Here is a 23,798-nt window from a genome sequence, read left to right as displayed (position 1 = left end):
CTCTAATCAGTTATTATAATAGTGTGCGAGGACCAACTCTAATAAGTTATTTAAATAGTGTGTGAGGACCAACTCTAATCAGTTATTTAAATAGTGTGCGAGGACCAACTCTAATCAGTTATTTAAATAGTGTGCGAGGACCAACTCTAATCAGTTATTATAATAGTGTGTGAGGACCAACTCTAATCAGTTATTTAAATAGTGTGCAAGGACCAACTCTAATCTCACTGGTCAGTGTGAGACTAACACTAATCAGTCAAATAATGTGAAAGGACAACATGTAACTCTAATCTCTCTGGTTAGTACGAGACAAATAATAATTATCGATAACAAATAATGAGTGAAGACTAACCCAAATCTCTCTGATGGATTCGAGATGAACCCTTATTAGTCATTTAATTAGTGTATAAGGACTAACTCTAATTGTTTGGACAGGTGTGAGACTTACCCTAACTAGTCCAAAAGTGTGTGTCTGGACTAACCCTTATCTCTTAAATTAGTTAGTGTGAGGCTAAAACTAATCAGTCAAATGTGTGAGGATTAACCCAATTCTCTCAGATGTATGTGAGACTAACCCTAACCCTAAACAGTCTAATAGTGTGCAAGGACTAACCCTATTCTCACATGTTTGTGCGAGACGGATAAACCTTAAAACTCTGACAAGTTGAATAGTCTTCAAGGACTAACCCTAATCATCCCCACAACATCAGGGGTCCTGAGTTCACTCCTGGATGTGCATGGGACCTCTGACAAACTTCATTTGATATTTTTCGGATTTGGGCTCTCATAAGTTAATATAAAATTTAAACAGAAATTAAGCAGTTGACACCTAAATGCAAGTGTTTAAATTTGTTTGTTGTTGAAAGACTTAATGTGATTGGTTGAGAGATTAGAAAAAAACAATCAAGATTTGTAATTTCCCCAAAAGACGTCCTGCAATCAGCCCGTAAATTACCAACTGAAATGAAGTTTGTCAGGGTCCCACATCCACAAGTGGACTTAGGACTCTTTACGTTGTGAGGATAAACCCTTATCTCTCTAGTCAGTGTAAAACTAACACTAATCTGTCAAATAATGTGTGAGGACTCATCCCAATTCCCAAATCTCTCTCTGGTGGGTGCAAGACTAAGTCAACCAGTCATTCAAATAGAGTGCGAGGACAACCTAATGTCTTGGGTGTGTCCAAAGCTAACCCTAACAAGTCCAATAATGCGCAAGGACAAACACTATTTCTTGAGAGTGTGCAAAACTAATCATTATCAGTCAAGTGGCAGCAAGCTAACACAAGTTAAAATTGCCAAGTCCAAACATAAATCATTGAATGTCATAGCGCAATGAGCGTGTGCACCTTGTGAATCTGGAGACTGATCAAGTAAAGTTTACCCAATTACCGGTATCAAAACAACTTTGTTCTTAAAACTTCATTACCATCATGATTCGTCAGATCTTGCCTTTTCAATGCATTCATAGACCCTGGTATCTCTTCATTTTCAATATGAATTGTTCCACTCAAGTCGACAAGAACAGTTTTGATTTTTCTCTCCATTTGTTGAACTGGTTCCGTAGAATATGGTTTGAAATTTCTAAGTAACTGTAACACATTGCATGACAAGCTTTTTTTTTGTTTTTATAATAAATGCACTTGTAGTTGTAACTAAAACGCTTTGTGTACATCGGAAATAATTGACAGCAATGTAAAAGTGAGAAGGAAAACGGCCAACGAAAGAAAACATTTAGTTACTAAAAAGATTTACATGGTATGAAAATTAAGAGTAAATACTATTTAAACTATTTTTATAATGAAAAAATTCTAAGAAGCACTGGTTCCACTCAAATATCCTGTTTGTTTTGTGCTTTTAAGTTTTAAAAATGAAAGAAAATTAAAAAATAAAAAATCTCATCGGGTTCGGTAATCGAATTATTTTGAAATGACATGAGGCTTTTGGTGTATGATTATCATCTTTATGATCTTACTGACTTCATAATTATTTACGAATGTAGTTTTTAAATTTATTTTATGGGTTTTACAAATTAATTTAGTTATGTTGTCACGACAGTTGGTGTCAAGACCACTTCTGTTGTCTTGTCACTCATCAAGGTAAGGATTGTTTTCTGAAAGTGTTGGGCATGTTCTTTGATAAATTATTGCTTTGAACAGTTGTAGATACCGGTTTTTATAATACATTGTCACAAGTTATATTAACATTGCAAAGGACAAAGTATGACAAAGGCTGAAATTTGCCCTATATTTGATAGTGCATTGATGAAAAAAGTTTTCCGTCCAAGTTTTCTTTATCTTTGATACACAGATCAAAGAAAAAAAAAAGATTTATTTCTTAATATGTTCGACGGTGAAACCGTAAGGGTGAGCGCAGTTTCATTTTTGTAATATTCATTATTCCACTGCTTTATACACCTCTCAAATGTCATTTTGCATTAGAATATATATAGAATATAGTTATACACATTTCAGTAAACCCTGTAAGCCTGCATTTACTGCATTTCATAAGTTCATCTTTTTTTAAAAACGATATCTATGACAAGAAAATAGAAATATTATCTTACTTTGCAGACTTCCCATGCATGGGGATGAAGATTCCGAACTCCTTGGATTTTTCCGACAAATTCAGAAATGCACAAATCATTTAAGTGACAAAAATATGACGTCACATACTGTTGTATGTTCGATCCCCCTAAAATTTGTTCGCCCTTGATGCCTTTCGCCCTAATTCTGGATCGCCCAGAGTCCAATCACCCTTAAACTTGTTCGCACAGGGTCCGTTCACCTTATTTATATTGCAGAAAGTTGAATAATGAACCAATGGATTTTTATATGCCCGTCTTTAGACGGGACGTATTATGTTATGGCGTTCATGTCCGTCTGTCTGTCCATCTGTCTGTCTGTTAGCTTTTCTTGTGTCCGGCTCATAACTTTAATACTATTAGGCTTAGGATTATCAAACTTTGTCAGCTGATACTTCTTGGGTAGAAGGTGTGTCGCACACTAAAAGTAGATTGCTCTGACTTTTAATTAAGATGCTATGGCAAAATATGGAAAAATCCTGTTCGGCTCATAACTAAAAAACTATTAGACTTACAATCATCAAACTTGGCCAATTTATGCATCTTAGGTAGAAGGTGTGTCGCGACCTATGTCAAGGTCACTGTGACCTTTAATTTAAGTGAAATTTAAAAATAAAACTGTCTTTTTACTATTACATGTAGATTATACAATACCAAAAAATGCAAGAGTGTTGCAGTATCCTTATTAAAAATATGTTAAATCAAGAAAATACACTAACTTATTTTTTCATTATATACTTCACAGCAATCTATAACAAATGTAATGTTACAAGAGAAATTCCACCTCTCCCATGGGTGTAATTATCAAGCACTGGTCAAGAAGAATTTGATAACAGAAAATTGCATGTCAGATTAGAGAGAAATTAATGTGTTGAGTGTGAGGAGCTAACTGGTAGAGCATCTCTGATCAAGCAGGTGTTATCTATATCTCTTGGGAACTGGGTAAAAAGAATCAGCCCTGTTGGATTAAATAGTTGGCTAGCCTAACTTTGAAAATGAATTTGGTGAACAGTAATTAAAACTTATTTGATATTGTATAATAAATTAATTTGATATTGTATAATAAACTAATTGATATTGTATAATATAATTAAAACTAATTATACTGGGGGGGGGGGGGGGGTATTGGAATCAGCATGCCCATTGTCTGTATGAATTGCAGCTTAAAACCAGTCTGACATTAAATCTAAAAATAATCAAGTATTTAAAAAAAATGATTTAATTATGGTAGATAGTCCCTACAAATCTAAGAGTAATGCAGGAACCTTATTAAAAATATTGTATCAAGATTACACAAGTTTTTTTTTCTTTTTATAAATGTTTGTAACAAATTAAAAAAAAATCTTTGTTTTCAAATTTAATATCAGAATGACATATGCATTTTTATTGCACTACAAAGCAGATAGTATGTATAGTTCCATTCATCCGTTGGGAGTAATGAGTGGACATGATTAATTAATGAGTTCAGTGTAGGAAGGCTAGCTGTCTCAATCATTTCTGTTAGAGGATCTCTGATCAAGCAGCTCTTATCTGTATCCTTTGGGAATTAGACAGAAGAACTGCTTTTCAGTTTATAGCATATGCCTTTTATTGTTGATATAATTTGATATAGATTAAGTTGTTAAGACTAAATTGATATTGTTTAATATGATATTTTTAATTAATTTTTTAAAAAATATAAACGAATTCAGAGCATCATGTCTCACAAATCTGACGGGGGGGGGGGGGGGGGGGGGGGGGGGGGGGGGGGGGGGGGATGGGCATTTGTCAAGCTCTAACACAACCAGTTGAAGATCTATAATGTAATATATATTATAATTAATGCTTACACCACAGGAGATGTATAAACGAATATTATGGGGAATGCAAAAATCATTGAAATCCTTGTGTCAAGGTTGACGTGATTTTCTTGCACTCTAAACTGTTTATGACAATTGAACAATATTTGACAGGCGTATCATGCTGTGGTGGGGCACTTAATTTAAAAATGTTATATGTACATTGGTACATAAATTGCACACGGGAGACAACAGATGATCATGTATGCATATGGTCACACTAAATACCTGTCCTATCAAAGACCCAGCAGACCAACAGAAAGTAATGTCTCCCTCCTTTAATTGTTTTCCAAACATAAAGCAGATTGTAAAAAAAACATGGAAATGATCCCCTAAATTACAGTGACATTATTAAGTATAATTAAACAAATTAAGCATGTAAAAGCATTAATATCAAATTTGAATTATTTGATTAAGATTACAGTAAATAAAAAAATACTGTAGTAACATTTGAAATAAAAAAAAACCACCAAGTCATAAAATATTGAATAAAATTAAAAATAAATGTTAATATTTACAATATACAATATACTGTATATATTAGGGTGAACGAGATATATGGCGAATGAGATATAGGGTGAACAAGAATAATGGCGAACGGACCCTGCATGAACAGACTCATGCGAACAGGTAGATAGGGCGAACGAACCTGATACCAGTCACATACAAAGTCATGTTGTCTGAGGATGCAAACAATAGTTTTGTGGCATGGAAATTGCATCAAAACTGTGTTTGTAATTTTTCTCAAGTAAGTTGTTGCTATGCCTTAGCCACCATATTGCTATGCACCGCAAAGGATTATTGGGAGTTTGGAATTTTTTTCATGTGGACTCATAAAAGTGCAGATTTCAACCCGAATTTTTGTTTGTTCACATTCTCTGTGGAGCTCACTGTGCTAGATATCATTAAATATCACAGGCACCTTAAGTGTGGATCAATACCCCCCTCCCCCCCCCCCCACACTTTAATTAATAAATTGTAAGAGCCTATTATTTTGCTTTATCTGATTGGTTAAAAGTGATACAGTTTAAATCTTTGACCAATCAGATAAAGCGAAACAGATCTGCGAACTCCAAAACCTCCTTCAAAGCAGTCAATATAGAGAAAATTTTATGTATTCGAGTAATAAATCATCCGATTATGGCATATAAAACACTAATAATGGGGTTTAGGTTGAAGAGACTAGCATAAGAACAGCTCCCTGACAGAGTGCTTGCAAAATTATGATAGGTTACACTATTATTACCTCGGAAATATGTTTCAAAGCAGGAACCCCCCATTTGTTTACAAATTTTGTTTCTTACCTTGTGTATTTTGTGTGTTTTTATTATACTGTACAAGGCCATTCTCTAAACGTAAGAAAAAGTACCTTGTGTTTTTTATTGTACTGTACAAGGCCATATAAGCAAGTGCTAATCATTCATTTTGAAAAGATTGAAAATCCTGTGACAAAGAATTTTCTGACATAGGTAGTGAACTCCGTGAATGATTCAAAAAGTAAAAATATGTAGTTTCATTTGTTTTTCATATGCAGCAGCTATACACATTATCAGCAAAGTGACCATAATGAATTGTGTAAATTTGGCATCAGAAGATCAAGTTCTCTAGTGGATAGAATAAAGAATACTGCAGCCAGGGGGAAGAATGCTTACCTCAAATTTCTAGGAAGACACTTCCCTACGTTATACCAGTACCAAATGCAAGTGCTGAATGGTAATATACATGTGCTTTGAATTCCAGTTTTAATAACATCATAATGTTTTAAAAAAACAGAAGAAAGTCAGACAGCTGAAAACACATAAAGACTAAATTAAATGTATCTGATTTTTTAATATTCATACTTGTCAAGCATTTATGAAAAATTAACATGAGGCTTTTTTTCATTTTATTCGAAGTAATTCCATGAAATTATTATTGTATATATATATATATATATATATTAATTGATATTGATGCTAATTTTGGTCAAGCCTTTTTGGGTGTTTTTTTATTTTTATCATATAAAATTACAGTTGAACTTCAGTATCTGGAACAAGGATATCTTAATTGAATACCATCAATATGTTGAAGCGATTTTGAAGTCCCAACCCCTTATTCTTCTGTAAGCATTTTACCCTGTATATCTTGAATTCTTGGATATCTCGAAGTTTTCTCTTGGTCCCATTGAGTTCGAGATAATGAGGTTTGACTGTATATAGATTAGTATAAATTTATATAAAATTTAATTGATATATGTAGAATGCAAATATGTATCTGGTCCCACATGGCTGACTTATTCTCACCACACAAATTTCACAGTTTAGTAAAATGTCAGTTCACAGCAAAGAATCATTATGCAGTAAACAAGCTTGTGAATTAATGTCAAGAAACAATAGTTTTATAATTATTATGAATTTTCAATATATGACCAACCTAGCCCCACCCTGGGATACGAGTCCTGGACGTCAGGACCAAGATTTTCACAATTTTAGTTAAAGGTCTATACTGCTCATAAAAACAAGAAAACAATTTGTCTCTGATGTTCATGATGAAATGAATTTTTGTTTAAATTCAATGAATTTTCAAAATATGATCTACTAAGTTACTGAGTTAACCCTGGGGCTTAAATCCAGAACCCAGGTGACATTATTCCAAATTTTAGTAGAAGACTAACAAATCATTGTAATTATGCACACAGTTTTCCATCTACATAACCATGATTTAAGAAAATTTTGAAATTAAGGTAGAATGTATTTGCAAAACATATGACCAGATTAGCCCCATCATTGGGCCCACATTCTGAACTTGGGAGCCATGAATTTCACAACTTTGGTAAGGGGTTAAGTGCCTGTTAGATGCCCTGAATTATAGAAGTTTTTTTAAGATGCCACAAATTTTGATGGTTTTTAAAGCTATATATGGCGTATCTGAGTGAAAAAATAGAAGTACAAGATTGAATGTAGATGAACATGACATTTGTTATTTACGTTCAAATTAAAATTTTCACCGATTTTGAACTTGTATAACCTCACCTTTCTATAGTTAAAATGACTTAAAACTGTATCTGATGCAGAGTTGGTAAATAAATCAGTTATTGTTTTAAATTTCTAACATTTAATGAAACACGATTGCTAAGCAGCTTTAAATTGTGTAATTTACAGGAAAGTCCTAGCTATCTTTATATCAAGAAATAAAACAAATAGGAAGATCTTTTTAATTTTAGTTAGTCAGAACTTATAAAAAATATGCCATATATGACTTTAATCATTTTTTGGTTAATTGGTATTCTTTGTTTTTTAGGTGTGCTGGATTTAAAAAGAGATGCACTCATATTTTTTCAAATGACAAAAGCTCTACGGACTGGTGGAAAACTGAGCACGTACACCAGACAGGAGTTACTGGCATACCAAGAGGTCAGAATTATATATATAACATTCATATAACTGTAATAAAGATAATGTTATGGTTTTCATCTTTAATCCTTAGATTATATGTATATATTTATAGATATCACAGCAGAAGATTAAATTGGTGCCAGTAGTCGTTATCACTGCTTTGCCATTCAGTGTTTTATTTTTACCTCTTTTGTAAGTTACATATACATGTATATCAATGTTTTCTGCTTACCTGGTAATTGATTAATATGACATAATTAACATACTGACATTTGGTGTAACAGTTTTGGAATTACATGTACGTATGCTTAGTAAAAGTCTAATATTTGATGTGAAGATTTTAGAAATTTATTCAGAGATATTAAACACAGGTTTGAAATGCTGTTTTTCCTAAATATCTTCACATAGTTGCTACCATGAGTGAGCAGGATTCACAAATTGCACCATTTTTGCCTTGTAAAATATCAAAATTATTTACTTTTAATGGATATAATGTTATGTTTTTAACCGGACCTGTGATGACTACATATCCATTAAAAATTATGTATGTTATTGTCTAGGTAGTCTGTGACATCATTAGTTATGTCATATTATTCCCATCAAATGAAAATGTCTTTTCAAAAGGCCAACCCTTATATTCAACACAATTACAACAAAGTTTAAAGAAAATTTAAGTATAGTTCCAAATCCAAGTTCAGAATAGATGAAAAATTTAATTTTAACATACATTACATATATCTGCACTCAGTTTCGTAATATTTCTTTAGCTCAGATATGCCATACATACCTTTAAGTTTTATTTCATATACATGTATCCACATTCTGCTCACATTCCTGCCTGCATAGAGATTATTGAGACTTGCAAATTGTTAAAAAAAAAATTTTTAATGATAAAAAAGATTGTGTCACTGACATATTTAACGAGTACATGCAGTTTAACTTGATCTACATTGACATTACATGTATCTGGTTACCATCAAATGAAAAGTTTTTTACCATCAAGAAATATTGACTAGTTTGTAGCATTCACTATTTTGAACCTCTGCCATTTTATTCTCTATATGCTTTCAATGTAATTGAAGTTTTATATTTTACCTTAAACATTCTACTGAAGATCTGTTCATCTATTTCAGGTTTGCTTGGCCTGGTATTTTTCTAACATCTCATTTTATGTCTGATGCTCAGAGAACAAGTGTAGAGCTGAATAAACTGGAACACAAGCTCAGTTATTGTCAAAGTGTTCTAGATGATTTTGCTTTAAAAGTGGAAAAACTGCCCTCTCATAAACGCTCTCGGAAAACAGCTGAAGAAATTCTAGATAAGGTTGTATTATAAAGTTATTTATCTTCAAAAGATTTATCTTGATTAGATTTAGTTACTGAAATAAATGTAAGTATATACAGATTTGTCATTAAGTATGGATAAATAAGTTCTTATTTTATTCCCAGTTGGAGAAGGGGCTCAGCATACGTGTAAGTGAAATTCTTCTTATTGCTGATATCTTTGAAGACAGAAAATACCGTATGCATAATATACCATACAGATATAGGGTAAGTAGGAGAGTATAAAGTACATGGTGCATATGTATCAATTTTAGTTCACTTATTTTCTTCAAAATCACAATGTCAGTTTTAAAATATTTTTAATATTCCCAACAGTCAAAATAAATTTGAATTAACACACCCATACCGGATTCCAAACTTCATAAAAATACATGTTCAATTAAAGATACATGGTGGGTTGCAGTGAATGTTCTACCAAGCCTTTACTTCTCACTAAAATATTAACAGCAATGAAGGAGAAACTTAAGGAGTAGTGTACAACAGTATATTCAAGAAGTGGTGTACTTAAATGAAGTAGATATTAATAATAATCAGATGTAGATACTAAAAAACTCAAAAGAACTTCTAGAAAATTTGAAATCACAAAATTTTACCAAAATCAGTAACTTCAAAACATACAACTTTTCAACACTTAATTTATACAACTATTCCCCACAATGAATTCAAGTCCAGGCTTTTTGACATCATAGACAGCTGCTTTTTCAATAAAAATGGAACTCGTATATATACTTACCTTGTCATTGCAAAATTATTTTTAAAAAAACATTCTGATTGTACACACAAGTACTCTGAAGTTGACATTAAAAAGATGCTTGAGCTTCTGATTGACAATATCTATGTAGTTTTAGGAGATTAGGTCTTCCAACAATCTATTGGAATTCCCATGGGTACCAATTGCACCTTGTTATTAGCAGACCTATTTTTATATTCATCTGAAGCAGAATTTATTCAAAAACTTCTACATGAGAAGAAGAAGACACTTGCTGTGGCTTCAACTCAACATTTTGATATATGTACGACGTATAATCAATTAACAATTATAGTTACTTCCATTCAAATGTCGACTTGATATGTCCAAGTGAATTTGATATAAAAGATACCACAGAGTCTGACACATCTGTTTCATGTATTGATATTTTGCTAGAAAATCTGAAATGGTAACCTAACAACAAAACTTTATGATAAATGTGATGACTTCAATTTTTCTATCATCAACTTCCCTTACTTATGTAGCAATTTACCCTTATCACCTGCATATGGAAATTATGACTCCCAGTTTATTTGAAAAGCAAGAACATGCTCCATGTACAAAGTAGAAAGTATTTCTAAAACGAGACAAGCTATTTACAAACAAATTGATTAAACAAGGATTTAAAAAATCATTTAAAGTCATCATTTCCTAAGTTCTATGGTCAATACAATGACCTTGTCAGCAAATACAATCTATTATTAAGTGGAATGCTGACTGACATTTTTCATACTAATTGTTAGGCCAATTTTTAAACACTAAATTTTCTTCAGATTTTTCCGTGTGCCCGATCATTACAAAGAGCACAAGTTGGGTGTAACCCGTCAACAGGGGATGCTTACACCTCCATGGCACCTGATCCCACCTCTCACGTTTTTTTAGAGGTCCCTGTTTGCTCTGCTTCCATTTTGTATTTTTTCAATGGACTTTGATTATTGTTCATCTCCATATTTTATTAATTTGGAAGAGGCTTGATTGAGCTTGTCTGCTGGACAGATGTTTATTGCCCTTTTATAAGTCTTTCAACTCATCAAAGTTTATCAGTGGCTTCATGTTTGTGCCCAGACATTAATCTTGATGGTATTGATATCTTTATCAACTGAGTCACTCAGGTGTCCTATTGCTACCTGTTTTTGTCCATTGTTGTGCATTGTGTCTTTCATAAACTTTTGAACATTATCTGCTTTTTCTCTTGAACCAATGAATTAATTTCAACCAATTTTGGCATATTCATGTAACATTTATAAGTGAAGGGGAATTTGTGGTCTCTGCCCCCTCTCTCCCTGGGGCCTAAGCAGTGGAGCTAAAATCATCAAAATTAGTGCTATCTTCAAAAATTTCTTTACCCCTGTACATCAAGCAGTCAAACTGTTAGCATGATTGTAATAATCACTAAGCCCTCTACCAAACCAAGGATCAGGGGTTTCGGAGTTGGGTGGGGCTCTAAGGATCCTAAAGGGAAAGTGGATAAATTCTTTAAGTCTTCTTCTCTCCCGGGTATATTTAGCAGATAACTAAGTGCATGGTTATGATGATCAAGGATGCCTTTTCGAAAATTTGAGAAATTTGGGGCCCCAGGGTCAGGGGTTCGGGGGGGGGGGGGGGGCTCTATTGATTATATAGTGAAAATGCATTATTTCTTTGAAAATATTCTTATTTGATTTTGGTTTTACCGGTAAGTAAACAAACAAAGTGCATAGTTATGACGAGCAAGGGTGCCTCTTCCAAATTTGTGAATTTCATGGCCTTGGGTCAGGGGTTTCTTATTTTAGGACTGTCCTTTATTGATTATATAGTGAAAAAGGATTTTTTTTAGCTCACCTGAGTTGAAGGCTGAAGGGAGCTTTTTTGATCAAAATTTGTCTGTTCCCTGTCGTCGTTGTTGTCATTGTGATTAACTTTTCACAATTTCATCTTCTTCTCCAGAACCACTGGGCCAATTTTGACCAAACTTGCCACAAAGCATCCTTGGGTGAAAAGTATTCAAGTTTGTTCAAATGAAGGGCCACATCTCCTTTCAAGGGGAGATAATTAAGTAAAAGTGAATTTGGTGGCATGTTTTAAAAATCTTCTTCTCAAGAACCACTGGGCCAGGAAAGATGAAACTTATATGGAAACATCCTCAGGTAGTTTGTTCAAATCATGACCCCTGGGGGTAGGTTGGGGCCACAATGGTTGATCAAAGTTTTACATAGGAATACATAGGTAAAATCTTTAAAAATCCTCTTCCCCAGACACACTGGGCCAGGAAAGATGAAACTTATGTTGAAACATCCTCATGTAGTGTAGATTCAAGTTTGTTCAGATCATGACCCAAGGAGTTGAGGTGGGACAACATTGGACAATCAAAGTTTTACCTAGGAATACATAGGAAAAATCTTTAGAAACCTTCTTTTCAATAACATCAAATCCAGGAAAGATGAAACTTATGTGGAAACATCCTCAGGTAGTGTAGATTCAAGTTTGTTCAAATCATGACCCCCTGGGATAGGGTGGGGCCACAATGGCTGATCAAAGTTTTACATAGGAATACATAGGAAAAATCTTTAAAAAAAAAAGTCTTCTTCTCAAGAACAGCAAAGCCATGGTTAAACATATTTATGTGGAAGCATCCTCAGGTAGTGTAGGTTTAAATTTGTTCAAATCATGACCTCAAGGGTAGGGTGGGGTTACAATGGACGATCAAAGTTTTATATAGATATAGGAAAATCTTTAAAAATCTTCTTCTCAAGAGCAGAAAGCCATGGTTGTACATATTTATATGGAAGCATCCTCAGTTAGTGTATATTATGGTTTGTTCAAATCATGACCCTGTGCATAGGGTGGGGCCACAATAGACGATCAAGGTTTTACATGATATACATTGTAAAACCCCCTGGGATATGGTGGGGCCACAATGGCTGATCAAAGTTTTACATAGGAATATATAGGAAAAATCTTTAAAAAAAGTCTACTTCTCAAGAACAGCAGAGCCATGGTGAAACATATTTATATGGAAGCATCCTCAGGTAGTATAGGTTTAAGTTTGTTCAAATCATGACCTCAGGGATAGGGTGGGATTACGATGGATGATCAAAGTTTACATAAGAATATATAGGAAAAATCTTTTAAAATCTTCTTCTCAAGAACAGCAAAGCCATGATTGGTCATATTTATATGGAAGCATCCTCAGGTAGTGTAGATTCAAGTTTGTTCAAATCATGACCCCCTGGGATAGGGTGGGGCCACAATGGCTGATCAAAGTTTTACATAGGAATACATAGGAAAAATCTTCAAAAAAAAAGTCTTCTTCTCAAGAACAGCAAAGCCATGGTTAAACATATTTATGTGGAAGCATCCTCAGGTCGTGTAGGTTTAAATTTGTTCAAATCATGACCTCAAGGGTAGGGTGGGGTTACAATGGAGGATCAAAGTTTTATATAGATATAGGAAAATCTTTAAAAATCTTCTTCTCAAGAGCAGAAAGCCATGGTTGTACATATTTATATGGAAGCATCCTCAGTTAGTGTATATTATGGTTTGTTCAAATCATGACCCTGTGCATAGGGTGGGGCTACAATAGACGATCAAGGTTTTACATGATATACATTGTAAAACCCCCTGGGATATGGTGGGGCCACAATGGCTGATCAAAGTTTTACATAGGAATATATAGGAAAAATCTTTAAAAAAGTCTACTTCTCAAGAACAGCAGAGCCATGGTGAAACATATTTATATGGAAGCATCCTCAGGTAGTATAGGTTTAAGTTTGTTCAAATCATGACCTCAGGGATAGGGTGGGATTACGATGGATGATCAAAGTTTACATAAGAATATATAGGAAAAATCTTTTAAAATCTTCTTCTCAAGAACAGCAAAGCCATGATTGGTCATATTTATATGGAAGCATCCTCAGGTGGTGTAGATTCAAGTTTATTCAAATCATGACCCACGGGGGTAGGGTGGGGCCACAATGGACAATCGAAGTTTTACATAGGAATATATAGGAAAAATCTTTAAAAATCTTCTTCTCAAGAACAGCAAAGCCATGATTGGTCATATTTATATGGAAGCATCCTCAGGTGGTGTAGATTCAAGTTTGTTCAAATCATGACCCCTGTGCATAGGGTGGGGCCACAATGAATGATCATTAAAGTTTTACATAGGAATATATAGAATAAATCTTCTCAAGAACAGCAAAGCTATGATTGGTTATTAACTATTCCTAAGGTAGTGTAGATTCATGTTTGAAAAAAATCATGACCCCCTGGGGATAGGGTGGGGTCACAATTGATGATTAAAGTTATGCATAGGAATACATACGAAATTTTTTTTAAAAACCTTCCTCTCAAGAACAGTAAAGCTATAATTGGTCATAATTATATGGAAGCATCCTCAGATAGTGTAGATTCAGATTTGTTCAAACCATGACCCCTGGGGGTTGGGTGGGACCATAATGAAAGTTCAAACTTGTAGTGAAAAAAGTCACAGAGAAAAAAAATATGTAAGCATCTTTAGTTTGTGTAGATTCAATTTTGTTCAGATCATAACATGCCCCCCCATCCCTTTTTAGGGGTAGGTTGGGACCACTTATGCATTAAAGCTTTTCAATACTGAACTGAACTGAGACATACAGAGATAGCCACAATGCTCAGGTGAGCGATGTGGCCCATGGGCCTCTTGTTCAAATTAGCATAAGGCAGATATATATACAGTCAGGCGGCTTCTTTAAAAATCTTCTCAAGAACAGCAAAGGTTATGTCCCCTTGGGATAGGGCATTGACACAATAGAAGATAAAACTTATAGGAAAAATCTTTAAAAATCTCTTTAAGGCATGATTTGTCAAAGAAATATGGAATCATCCTCTGTAAGTGTAGATTCAAGTTTGTTCAAATCATTTCCCCTCCCCTTAGGAGTAGGTTGATACCACTTATAAAATACTGAACTCCTAGCTAAATGCTTAGGTGAGCAATGTAGCCCATGGGCCTCTTGTTAAAAACTTCTGTCCCAGGATATTAGGTGGACAAACTAAATGCATAGTTATGATGAGCAAGGATGCCTCTTCCAAAATTATGAAATTTGAATTAATGAGGTGGTTTATTAGTAATGTGCAGCACTATAATTTTGTTTAGTCTGCATGGTGATAGCAGATGGGAGCAAGTACAGGCAAATAAATAGATCTACTGGTACTTTAGCATTTGTTACTGAGTACTAGACTAATTATTTTGTTGATCCCTGACCATCCCACTTCTCTTGCTTTTGGGCAATATGGCTTCATCTTTCAGATTATTTTGTTTTATTTCATACTTTTTTGAATCCTCTATGGTGTTGTATTATACTCAGGTGACTGTTAAAGCCATTAATAATGTTTATTATTCTACTGTGGCCGACAAAAATAAGAAATAAATGTACATTACTATACTCTTTGTTTTAGGTATCATTCAAAAAGTACATGTATTGTGTATTTCTTCTAGATGCATCTAGCACACTGTAATGAACTCCGCATCAAGAATGTGACAAGAGATAATCAAATTCAATTCTTCATTGATAAAGCTCTTGCAAAGAGTACAGCATCAGCATTGACAGATTCTGAGTTGAAATGGGTAAGATTTATAAGTTATGAATTTATTGGACATAATCAAGTAAGTCTTAATTGTGTAATGGTGAATGTACACAGAAGAACTTGACTGTATGGTCATAATTATTTCAGAATATTGCTTTTGCATTTGGTATTGGTTGTAAAACTGTAATCAGTGATAGGGTTTTTTTTTCATGTGGCTCTTTATTCATTTTTATTCACCAAGATCCAAGATATGGGGGCATACCGCATAACGGGTATTTCCTGCGTTGATCAATTTTTGCAGTATTTTGCGGATGGAACAAATCTGCAAAAAAATTAAAATTGTAAAATATTCTTTTATTATTAATTCACTTTTTTTTTTAAATTAATCATTTACTTTGTATTTCAAAACACTGTATGTCAAGGTAGTTTATTGCCTGATTTTTTAACCCTTAAATTCATAACTGCATGTACAATAATAAAAAAAGATTTGCTTACCAGGGTATGAAATAAATGTTATTTGAAAACAATTTTACAAAAATGGCTGAAAGATAGAAGAGCAACAGATTTTCTCATCAGATCTGATATACCCTGAACACACTCATGTCAGATTGGGGCATCTGTCTTAATCAAACACATCTTACTTATTTCTTCAAGCAGCAGTTTTCCTGTTGAATTTCACATCCACCAGAACTCAATGTGTTGAGTAGATTTAAATATTTTTTACTGCATCTGCACTCTAGGAGGAGTGATTGTTACAAACCCTGGCAAAAACAAATTATTTTTTTAGAAAGAAAGAGCTAGGTTCATTTTATGCATAAAATGGCCCTGTACTTGTATCAATTAATTGACTATCACCCTCTGTCCCATTTCATATATCAAAATAAAGTAGAGACTTAGCGCTCTCATTTCCTATAACAAAATTTCTTTTTAAAAATTCAGTTATAGGAAAACAGGCTTTGTGAAAATGCAATGTTCTTGAATTTTGCCGAAAACAGGCATATTTGACTATGTTCCACAAGAATTAGAATATGAGCACAGCCCTCGATCCAAAAATTAAAACATGTCTTATGATCTTCAGAATAAGATCTTTCAATATGTAATTGCATTTTTTGGAACAGAGGTTGTACTCTATATGAAAGATTGAAAAAATACTCCAACTTTTGACCATTTTTAAAGGAATTTATAGGATATGGTAAAAATGATGCATTTCATGACGTCATAATGCATTGACTATACAGAAAATTACGTCATGTTCAATAGATACACGGTCACCAAGGGTCCAAGTGATAAATACTGTATTGTCAACCAAAACTGAGCAGTTTCTATTTTTCAGAAACTCACAGGGCCAAAAAAGGCCCTAAGTGGCCCTTGCTCGTTCTTTGCATACTGATAAAGAATGCTTAATTCATGGTTAACAAAGAGGATAACTTTTTTTTTCCATTTCAAATTTCAGACCTGTTTTAAACATGGAGCAAATCCAACAGTCATGTCCCGAAGTGACCAAGTTAACTATATAAATAGATGGATAGAGTTTATAAACCAAGTAAATGGTATGTATTGTTATTGTTACTCATGTCATGGTGACTTATCTCTTATCCACAAGCTGAGCTCATATAACTGATACAGTGGAGAGAGTAGTAGTGGTAATCATCATTTTGTCAGTAATTGAAAACTGGTAATGTACATGTACTTTTATTTTGTTTGTTTGTTGTTTAACATCCCTCTAGATACATGTACTTTTATACCGAGATTTTGTAAACAAAGAATTGTAAGGATAATCACATCTTTTTATTAGCTCACCTGAGCTGAAAGCTCAAGTGACATTTGTCTGTAGTCTGTTCTGTCTGTAAACTTTTCACAATTTTGACTTCTCCAGAACCACTGGGCCAATTTCAACCAAACTTGCCACAAAGCATTCTTGGGTGAAGGGGGTTCAGGTTTGTTCAAATGAAGGACCATGCCCTCTTCTAAGGGGAGATAATTAAGAATTGGTGAAAATTTGGTGTCATCTTTTAAAAATCTTCTTCTCAAGAACCATTGGGCCAGAAAAGTTGAAACTTATGTGAAACCTTCATTACATAGTGTAGATTCAAGTTTCTTCAAATCATAACCCAGGGGTAGGGTGGGGCCACAATGGGGGATCAAAGTTTTACATAGGAATATATAGGAAAATTCTTTAAAAATCTTCTTCTCAAGAAATACAAAGCCACAATTAGTCATATTGATATGGAATCATCCTCAGGTAGTGTAGATTAAAGTTTGTTCAAATCATGACCCCTGGGGATAGGGTGGGGCCACAATGGGGGATCAAAGTTTTACATAGGAATATATAGGAAAAATCTTTAAAAATCTTCTGAAGAACAACAAAGCCACAGTTAGTCATATTGATATGGAATCATCCTCAGGTAGTGTAGATTCAAGTTTGTTCAAGGCATCCTCCAATAGTAGGGTGGGGCCATAACGGGGGATCGAAGTTTTACAAAATAACATATATAGGAAAAATCTTTAAAAATCTTCTTCTCAAGAACAACAAAGCAATGATTAGTCATACTGATATGGAAGCATCCTCAGATAGTGTAGATTCAAGTTTGTTCAAATCATGACCCCCGGGGTAGGGTGGCAGACATCCTTAAAATTCCGTTTTCAAGAACAGGAAAGCCATGAATAGTTATATGAATATAGAAACATCCTTAGAAAGTTTAGATTTAATTTCAAAACATGGCACCTGGGGTAGGGTATGCCTAGAACAGACAATCAAAGCTTTACATATGAATATATAGAAGAAATCTGCTCATGAAGAACAATAGAGCCATATTGACTCAGGTGAGCGTTGTAACCCATGGGCCACTGTTTTCATAAGTGAAACCTTTAATGAAAAAATGTATTTTACATGTTGGCACAGGATTGTACAAAATGTTTTCTTTAAGTGAAATATGGAGATAACGAACAATATTTAAGCTTAAAGTCCATTAAAACAATACACATCAGGAGCAGACCATACACAGACCTCCAAAAACATCAGAGGTGGGATCAGGTGCCATGGAGGAGTGAGCATCCCCTGCCAACCGGTCACACCTGTCATGATCAGTAAACAAAAGGAAAAATCTGTCAACAATTCAATGTGTAAAAAATTGCCTAACAATTAATATGAAAAACGTCAGTCAGCGTATGACTTAATCATAGATTGTATTTGCTGACAAGGTCATTGTATCAACCATAGAACTTATAAAATGATGACTTTAAATGAGACTGTTGATATTCTTGTTTCATCAACTCGTTTGTCAATAAATTACCTCATTTTAGAAATTACTAGATGAAATCCCGCGCAAGCGCGGGTAATTGAATTTATACCACTACCGACAGAAAATATATTGTAGTTTCAACTGACAGCCTACAGGCTTATAGCAGGAAGAAATACTTTGTTCAAAGTCCCGCATGTGCATCTCCACCCCCTCCCCCAACCCTTTTTGTAAAGACTTGAAAAAATAACAATTTCATTAATTGATGTTTATTGTGAAATCTGTTATACTATGTTGTGGATATTGTACTTCAGATGCTCTTATTTCATTTCCGTCAAGGATAAAAGCAGCGAATATGCACATTTTACTGAGTGGTTTTTTTTTTTATTGGGGGGGGGGGGGGGTGTTAAAAATTCATAGGTACTCGGGTCTTGGTATATAAATATGTATGTACCTTTTTGATGTGTAAAAAATGCACTTTACCTTTTTTACATATCAATAAGGTACATACATATATATACACCAAGACGCAAGTACCCGTGTAAAAATTAGCTTTTAACGCCCTATGATTAGGCCGAGTATTTGATACAAAAGACTGTATTAAGAAAAAAAACTGAAATGTATTGATTAAAGCACAAAATTTTACAGCTTTAATTGTATTTGAGCAATATCTTATTCATAAATTTTCTCTTTTCATGTAAGCAATTTTATTACGAAGTAGAAATTGTACTTCGGGTTCGTTGCCACGATGCTCTCACAGTGAGAAATATATAACACATTTTACCGATAAATTTATTAGGAAAACCTACTACATATATGTAATAGTCTTTCGATATATAAATGTATTCACAACCTATAGTGTTATCAATGATTTACCATTATTTCAATGACCATTCACACAATGACATCAGCTTTTTTATGTTCCTGCAGCTATAATCATCTCGTTTTTTTTAACATTGGGCTCGATGCTATATGATGTTCTAGAAGCTTCCGTCAATATTAAGATCGGTGAATGACAAAAATAATTTGCACATTTCCCTTTTTAATCTGTTATCACAACTTATTTCTTTTATGTCATTTAAATCAAGTTTTGATTGAATAATTCAGTGATGACATTTATGAAATAAATAAACGATTGATTGTTGTCAGTTTCACTGAAAATTGCCAGAAACTTAGATCCGCCAACCGGAAACGCCACCGTACTCACGTTTTTGCTATTTCATGGCTGTTTATAGAAAATAAAAGTAGACTTTTAATTTAATGTACGATACTTACAATGCCAGTGAAATCTAAATATAGTTTACGGACATCATATTGTATCTAGTGTATTCTCAGAGGAGTAAGTACAAACTCTGGTGCATCCGTTTCGGAGTTTATTTGCAAAATTTATTAATTTATAAGTATAGATTCATACATACGATACTTACAATGCCAGTGAAATCTAAATATAGTTTATGGACATCATATTGTATCTAGTGTATTCTCAGAGGAGTAAGTAAAAACTCTGGTGCATCCGTTTCGGAGTTTATTTGCAAAATTTATTAATTTATAAGTATAGATTCATACATAGAGCATGCTCTTGGATATCAAATCAACTGAGAGACATAAACCCCGTATGCTCATCTCTTCATGATTTATTCATTTGCAAGCCTTTGGGAAAGACAACACAGTTCTTATTAATACCAAGACCACTATGGATCTGTTAAGCATTAAATGAGGTGTATTGTTATGTGCATTAATTGAGTTATATTGTTGTTTTGTTTTACATGTAAATTCCAATTTTTTTTTCAGAAACACACATGCCTTTGCTGCTTCATGGTGTAGTTTTCTTTGGTTATAATCACCCCAGTAACTTGAAAATGAAGGAAAATCTTGGACTGAAATGGAAACGAAAGTCTCACCATCATGAGAGAAATCCAAACAATTAATAATGAATTATTTATAGTTTCTATGGAGATGATTGGGATAATCATACAGAAAACTCTAAAAGAATCTACTCCCCCCCCCCCTCCCCCTCTCCAGTAACATGCTGGCTTGTTGAATACACAAACCAAAAGAGCTACTTTTGACAATACATGAACAAAGTTCTTTCTCATATATAAAATATATGCAATGATGTAAATTCTGTTTGCTTTTTTTCTAGTTTAGATATAACTTTGAAGTTTAATTTTTTGTACACTCATTAAGATTTTTAAACATGGCATTTAATCAAATGCATTGACTGTTGTTAATCAATTTAATTTGTAATCTTCGTCTTTTAAGATATGTTAAGTTACAGTGGATATGTCTTGCATTTTGGAGGAAATTGATTATTCAGCTGAATTTGTTGTTGCCATGGTTACTAAAAATATAAATTTTTTAGCTCACCTGAGCCGAAGGCTCAAGTGAGCTTTTCTGATCAAAATTTGTCATTTGTTGTGGTTGTTGTAAACTTTTCACATCTTCATCTTCTTCACCAGAGCCACTGGGCCACTTTCAACCAAACTTGGCACAAAGTATCCTTGGGTGAAGGGAATTCAAGTTTGTTCAAATGAAGGACCACGCCCTCTTTCAAGGGGAAATAATTACAAATTGTTGAAAAATTAATGGCATCTTTTAAAAATCTTCTTCTCATGTACCACTAAGCCAGGAAAGATGAAACTTAAGTGGAATCATCCTCAGGTAGTGTAGATTCTAGTTTCTTCAAATCATGACCCCTTGGGGTAGGGTGGGGCCACAATGGATGAGCAAAGTTTTACATAGGCATATATAGGAAAAATCTTTAAAAGTCTTCTTCTCAAGAACAGCAAAGCCAAGATTGGTCATTTTTATATGGAAGCATCCTCAGGGAATGTATATTCAGATTTGTTCAAATCATGACCCCGGGGTTGGGTTGGGCCACAATGGATGAGCAAAGTTTTATATAGGAATACATAGGATTTTTTTTAAAAAATCTTCTTCTCAAGAACATCAAAGACATGATTGGTCATATTTATATTGAAGCATCATCAGGTAGTGAAGATTCAGATTTATTCAAATCTTGACCCCCGGGGGTAGGGTGGGGCCACAATAGACGAACAATTTTTTACATAGGAATATATAGGAAAAATCTTCCCAAGAACAGCAAAGCCATGATTGTTCATATTTAATTGGAAGCATCCTCAGGTAGTGTAAATTCAGATTTGTTCAAATCATGACCCCCAGGGTAGGGTGGGACCACAATGGACGAGCAAAGTTATACATAGGAATATATAGGGAAAATCTTTAAAAATCTTGTTCTCAAGAACAACATAGCTATAATTGGTCATATTTATTTGGTAGCATCCTCGGTGTAGATTCTAGTTTGTTCAAATCATGACCCTCGGGGGTAGGGTGGGGCCACATGGACGATCAAAGTTTTACATAGGACTATATAGGAAAAAACTTTAAAGGGGCCTGGACACAGATTTGAAGTTAATATTTTATCAAATTTTCTATATAACATCATGATTTATATGTTGCTATAGCATTTCACATGGAAATGTAATAAAAGTCTGTTCAGAATCCTCTTTAATCTGGAAATTATTGAAGCTATGAATTTCGGGACGCATTTGATTGACACATCCTTGCATTTTCACAAAGTAAACTTTATCCTTATATTTAAGAAAAGTAGAAATTGTGTTGTGTATTAATGAAAAATATTAAAGCTATAATCCAGAAAATTCAGAGTAAAAATGTGAGAAAGCAAAACCAACTCACCATTGTTGTCAGTCCGTGCTCAGTGATGTGTGCAGAGTTTAACAAATTGAACAAACCTGGTGAAAGTAAAACATAAACAATAACAGAGCTCGTGTCCTGTTTACAAAAACAGATGTTTGACGTGATGTAAAGAAGAATGTTGTTGTCATTAAATTCTAATAATATTCATATGTAAGTTCAATTCATTCAACTGGTTTTATTTTTTGAAAAAGAAATGAAAATTAAAATGTAAACAATGCAACTGTGTCCAGGCCCCTTTAAGAAACTTGTTCTCAAGAACAACAAAGCTTTGATTGGTCATGTTTATATGGAAACATTCTCAGGTAGTTTAAATTCAAGTTTGTTCAAATCATTACCCCTTGGGAGTAGGGTGGGACCACAGTGGATGAGCTATTAAGCTTTACATAGGAGTTTAACGGAAAAATCTTCTTCTCATGAACAGCAAAGCCATGATTGGTCATTATCTATTTGGAAGCATCCTTAGGTACATGTAGTGTTCTCTTGCAGCAAATCACACTCTCAACATCCTAATAAGGAAGAAATTATTCTGTAAAGCACTTCAGCACTTTTTTTGACCAAAAAAATGTGTGATTCTATATTTTTGACCCTCGATTTCAGATTTCAATTCGGAAAGAATATTGAATAATTATCATCTCCCATAGATGGCACATATATATGCATAAAATTTGTAAAACATTTTAAAACGATATAATGGAATTCTTTTGCATAGGAAATATTTGTAAATGTTTAAAAAAAAAAATAGTCGTCATATTAAATTTTTACCTGTGGAAAATTTTTAAAAGTTTCCACACTGAAGAGGAATAATTTTCTTGGAACAAATAAATCTTGTTCCTCTTCAGGCATTACTGTGTCTGGTTTGCTGGTTTTCTGAAAAACATGGAACCTTTCATCAAGGTATTTTACAACAATATTAGACTTTTTAAATTTTTTATTTTAGGTCAATATTATGGAAATTAAGCAGACATTCTTTTTAGATGTATAAGATTTTTTTTTTTAAAAAAAAGAAAATCATATTTGAATGAAAGATGTGACTTTCATCCCTAAAAACATTCTCAACCTTTTCTTCTATTTTTCCATCTTAATGTTTGTCCTGGTGTCTATAGTTACATATACCTATATAAAAAATTTAGAATGTGTGCATAAAAATCCATCCCTTCTCAAATATACAGTACAGCATTGACTTTTGTCCATAAAAGCTTGGGTGATACAAACACTTAAGGAATTTTTGTTAAAATTGCAATTTTTGGGAACATTCACCTCAAGTTCTTTCATTATTTCAAGTATGAATTGTTTTTGTTGCAAGATCTGTTTATTTCTGAGTTCTCTACTGGCCCAAGCTGCCTGCATAAGAATAACAGTAAATTAAGACAAATTAAAGTCTGAAAATCAAA

The 23,798-nt window shown here is 33.6% G+C and overlaps 2 protein-coding genes and 1 long non-coding RNA gene across 7 annotated transcripts in view; 1 reads left to right on the top strand and 2 right to left on the bottom strand.

The window, feature by feature from the left end:
• Nucleotides 1-1,654, bottom strand: part of LOC133192076 (haloacid dehalogenase-like hydrolase domain-containing protein 2) — a 9,789-nt gene extending 8,135 nt beyond the window's left edge. For both annotated transcript variants that reach the window (XM_061327925.1, XM_061327926.1), the window contains exon 1: nucleotides 1,452-1,654. In XM_061327925.1, the coding sequence (XP_061183909.1) occupies nucleotides 1,452-1,546 (95 nt within the window). In that variant the 5' untranslated portion in view covers nucleotides 1,547-1,654. The remainder of the gene's footprint in view (nucleotides 1-1,451) is intronic.
• Nucleotides 1,324-23,798, top strand: LOC133192074 (LETM1 domain-containing protein 1-like). 3 transcript variants are annotated; one of them, XM_061327919.1, is made up of 9 exons: nucleotides 1,324-1,393; nucleotides 5,956-6,134; nucleotides 7,701-7,813; nucleotides 7,908-7,987; nucleotides 8,929-9,118; nucleotides 9,244-9,345; nucleotides 15,342-15,470; nucleotides 16,884-16,980; nucleotides 20,461-23,798. In XM_061327919.1, exons 2-9 carry the CDS (start codon nucleotides 6,119-6,121, stop codon nucleotides 20,595-20,597), a joined length of 864 nt encoding a protein of 287 aa, XP_061183903.1. In that variant the 5' UTR covers nucleotides 1,324-1,393; nucleotides 5,956-6,118; the 3' UTR covers nucleotides 20,598-23,798. The 3 variants fall into 3 exon arrangements, with proteins under 3 accessions (XP_061183903.1, XP_061183901.1, XP_061183902.1); XM_061327917.1 differs by lacking the exon at nucleotides 1,324-1,393 and adding an exon at nucleotides 1,991-2,098; XM_061327918.1 differs by lacking the exon at nucleotides 1,324-1,393 and adding an exon at nucleotides 1,995-2,098 and having other exon boundaries at nucleotides 5,959-6,134.
• Nucleotides 13,006-23,798, bottom strand: part of LOC133192086 (uncharacterized) — a 427,629-nt gene continuing 416,836 nt past the window's right edge. The window contains exon 3 of one of the 2 annotated variants that reach the window (XR_009721785.1): nucleotides 13,006-13,156. This is a non-coding gene — a long non-coding RNA (uncharacterized LOC133192086). Of the gene's footprint in view, nucleotides 13,157-13,487; nucleotides 13,549-23,798 lie in introns of those variants that run through there. The other variant, XR_009721786.1, reaches the window with a different exon arrangement.

The sequence above is a fragment of the Saccostrea echinata genome, unplaced genomic scaffold (genome assembly GCF_033153115.1).
Source record: "Saccostrea echinata isolate AGI-Se365-2 ecotype Australia unplaced genomic scaffold, CSIRO_AGI_Sech_v1 ptg000025l, whole genome shotgun sequence".
Lineage (NCBI taxonomy): Eukaryota > Metazoa > Mollusca > Bivalvia > Ostreida > Ostreidae > Saccostrea > Saccostrea echinata.
This window is presented reverse-complemented; position numbering and strand designations above follow the sequence as displayed.

Excerpts from the sequence above, each read along its gene's own strand:
- LOC133192074 (XM_061327917.1), top strand. The coding sequence starts at position 2,043 with ATGTTGTCACGACAGTTGGTGTCAAGACCACTTCTGTTGTCTTGTCAC. Across the intron at positions 7,988-8,928 it reads GTTTTATTTTTACCTCTTTT|GTTTGCTTGGCCTGGTATTT; the intron begins GTAAGTTACATA and ends CATCTATTTCAG. Across the intron at positions 9,119-9,243 it reads CTGAAGAAATTCTAGATAAG|TTGGAGAAGGGGCTCAGCAT; the intron begins GTTGTATTATAA and ends TTTTATTCCCAG.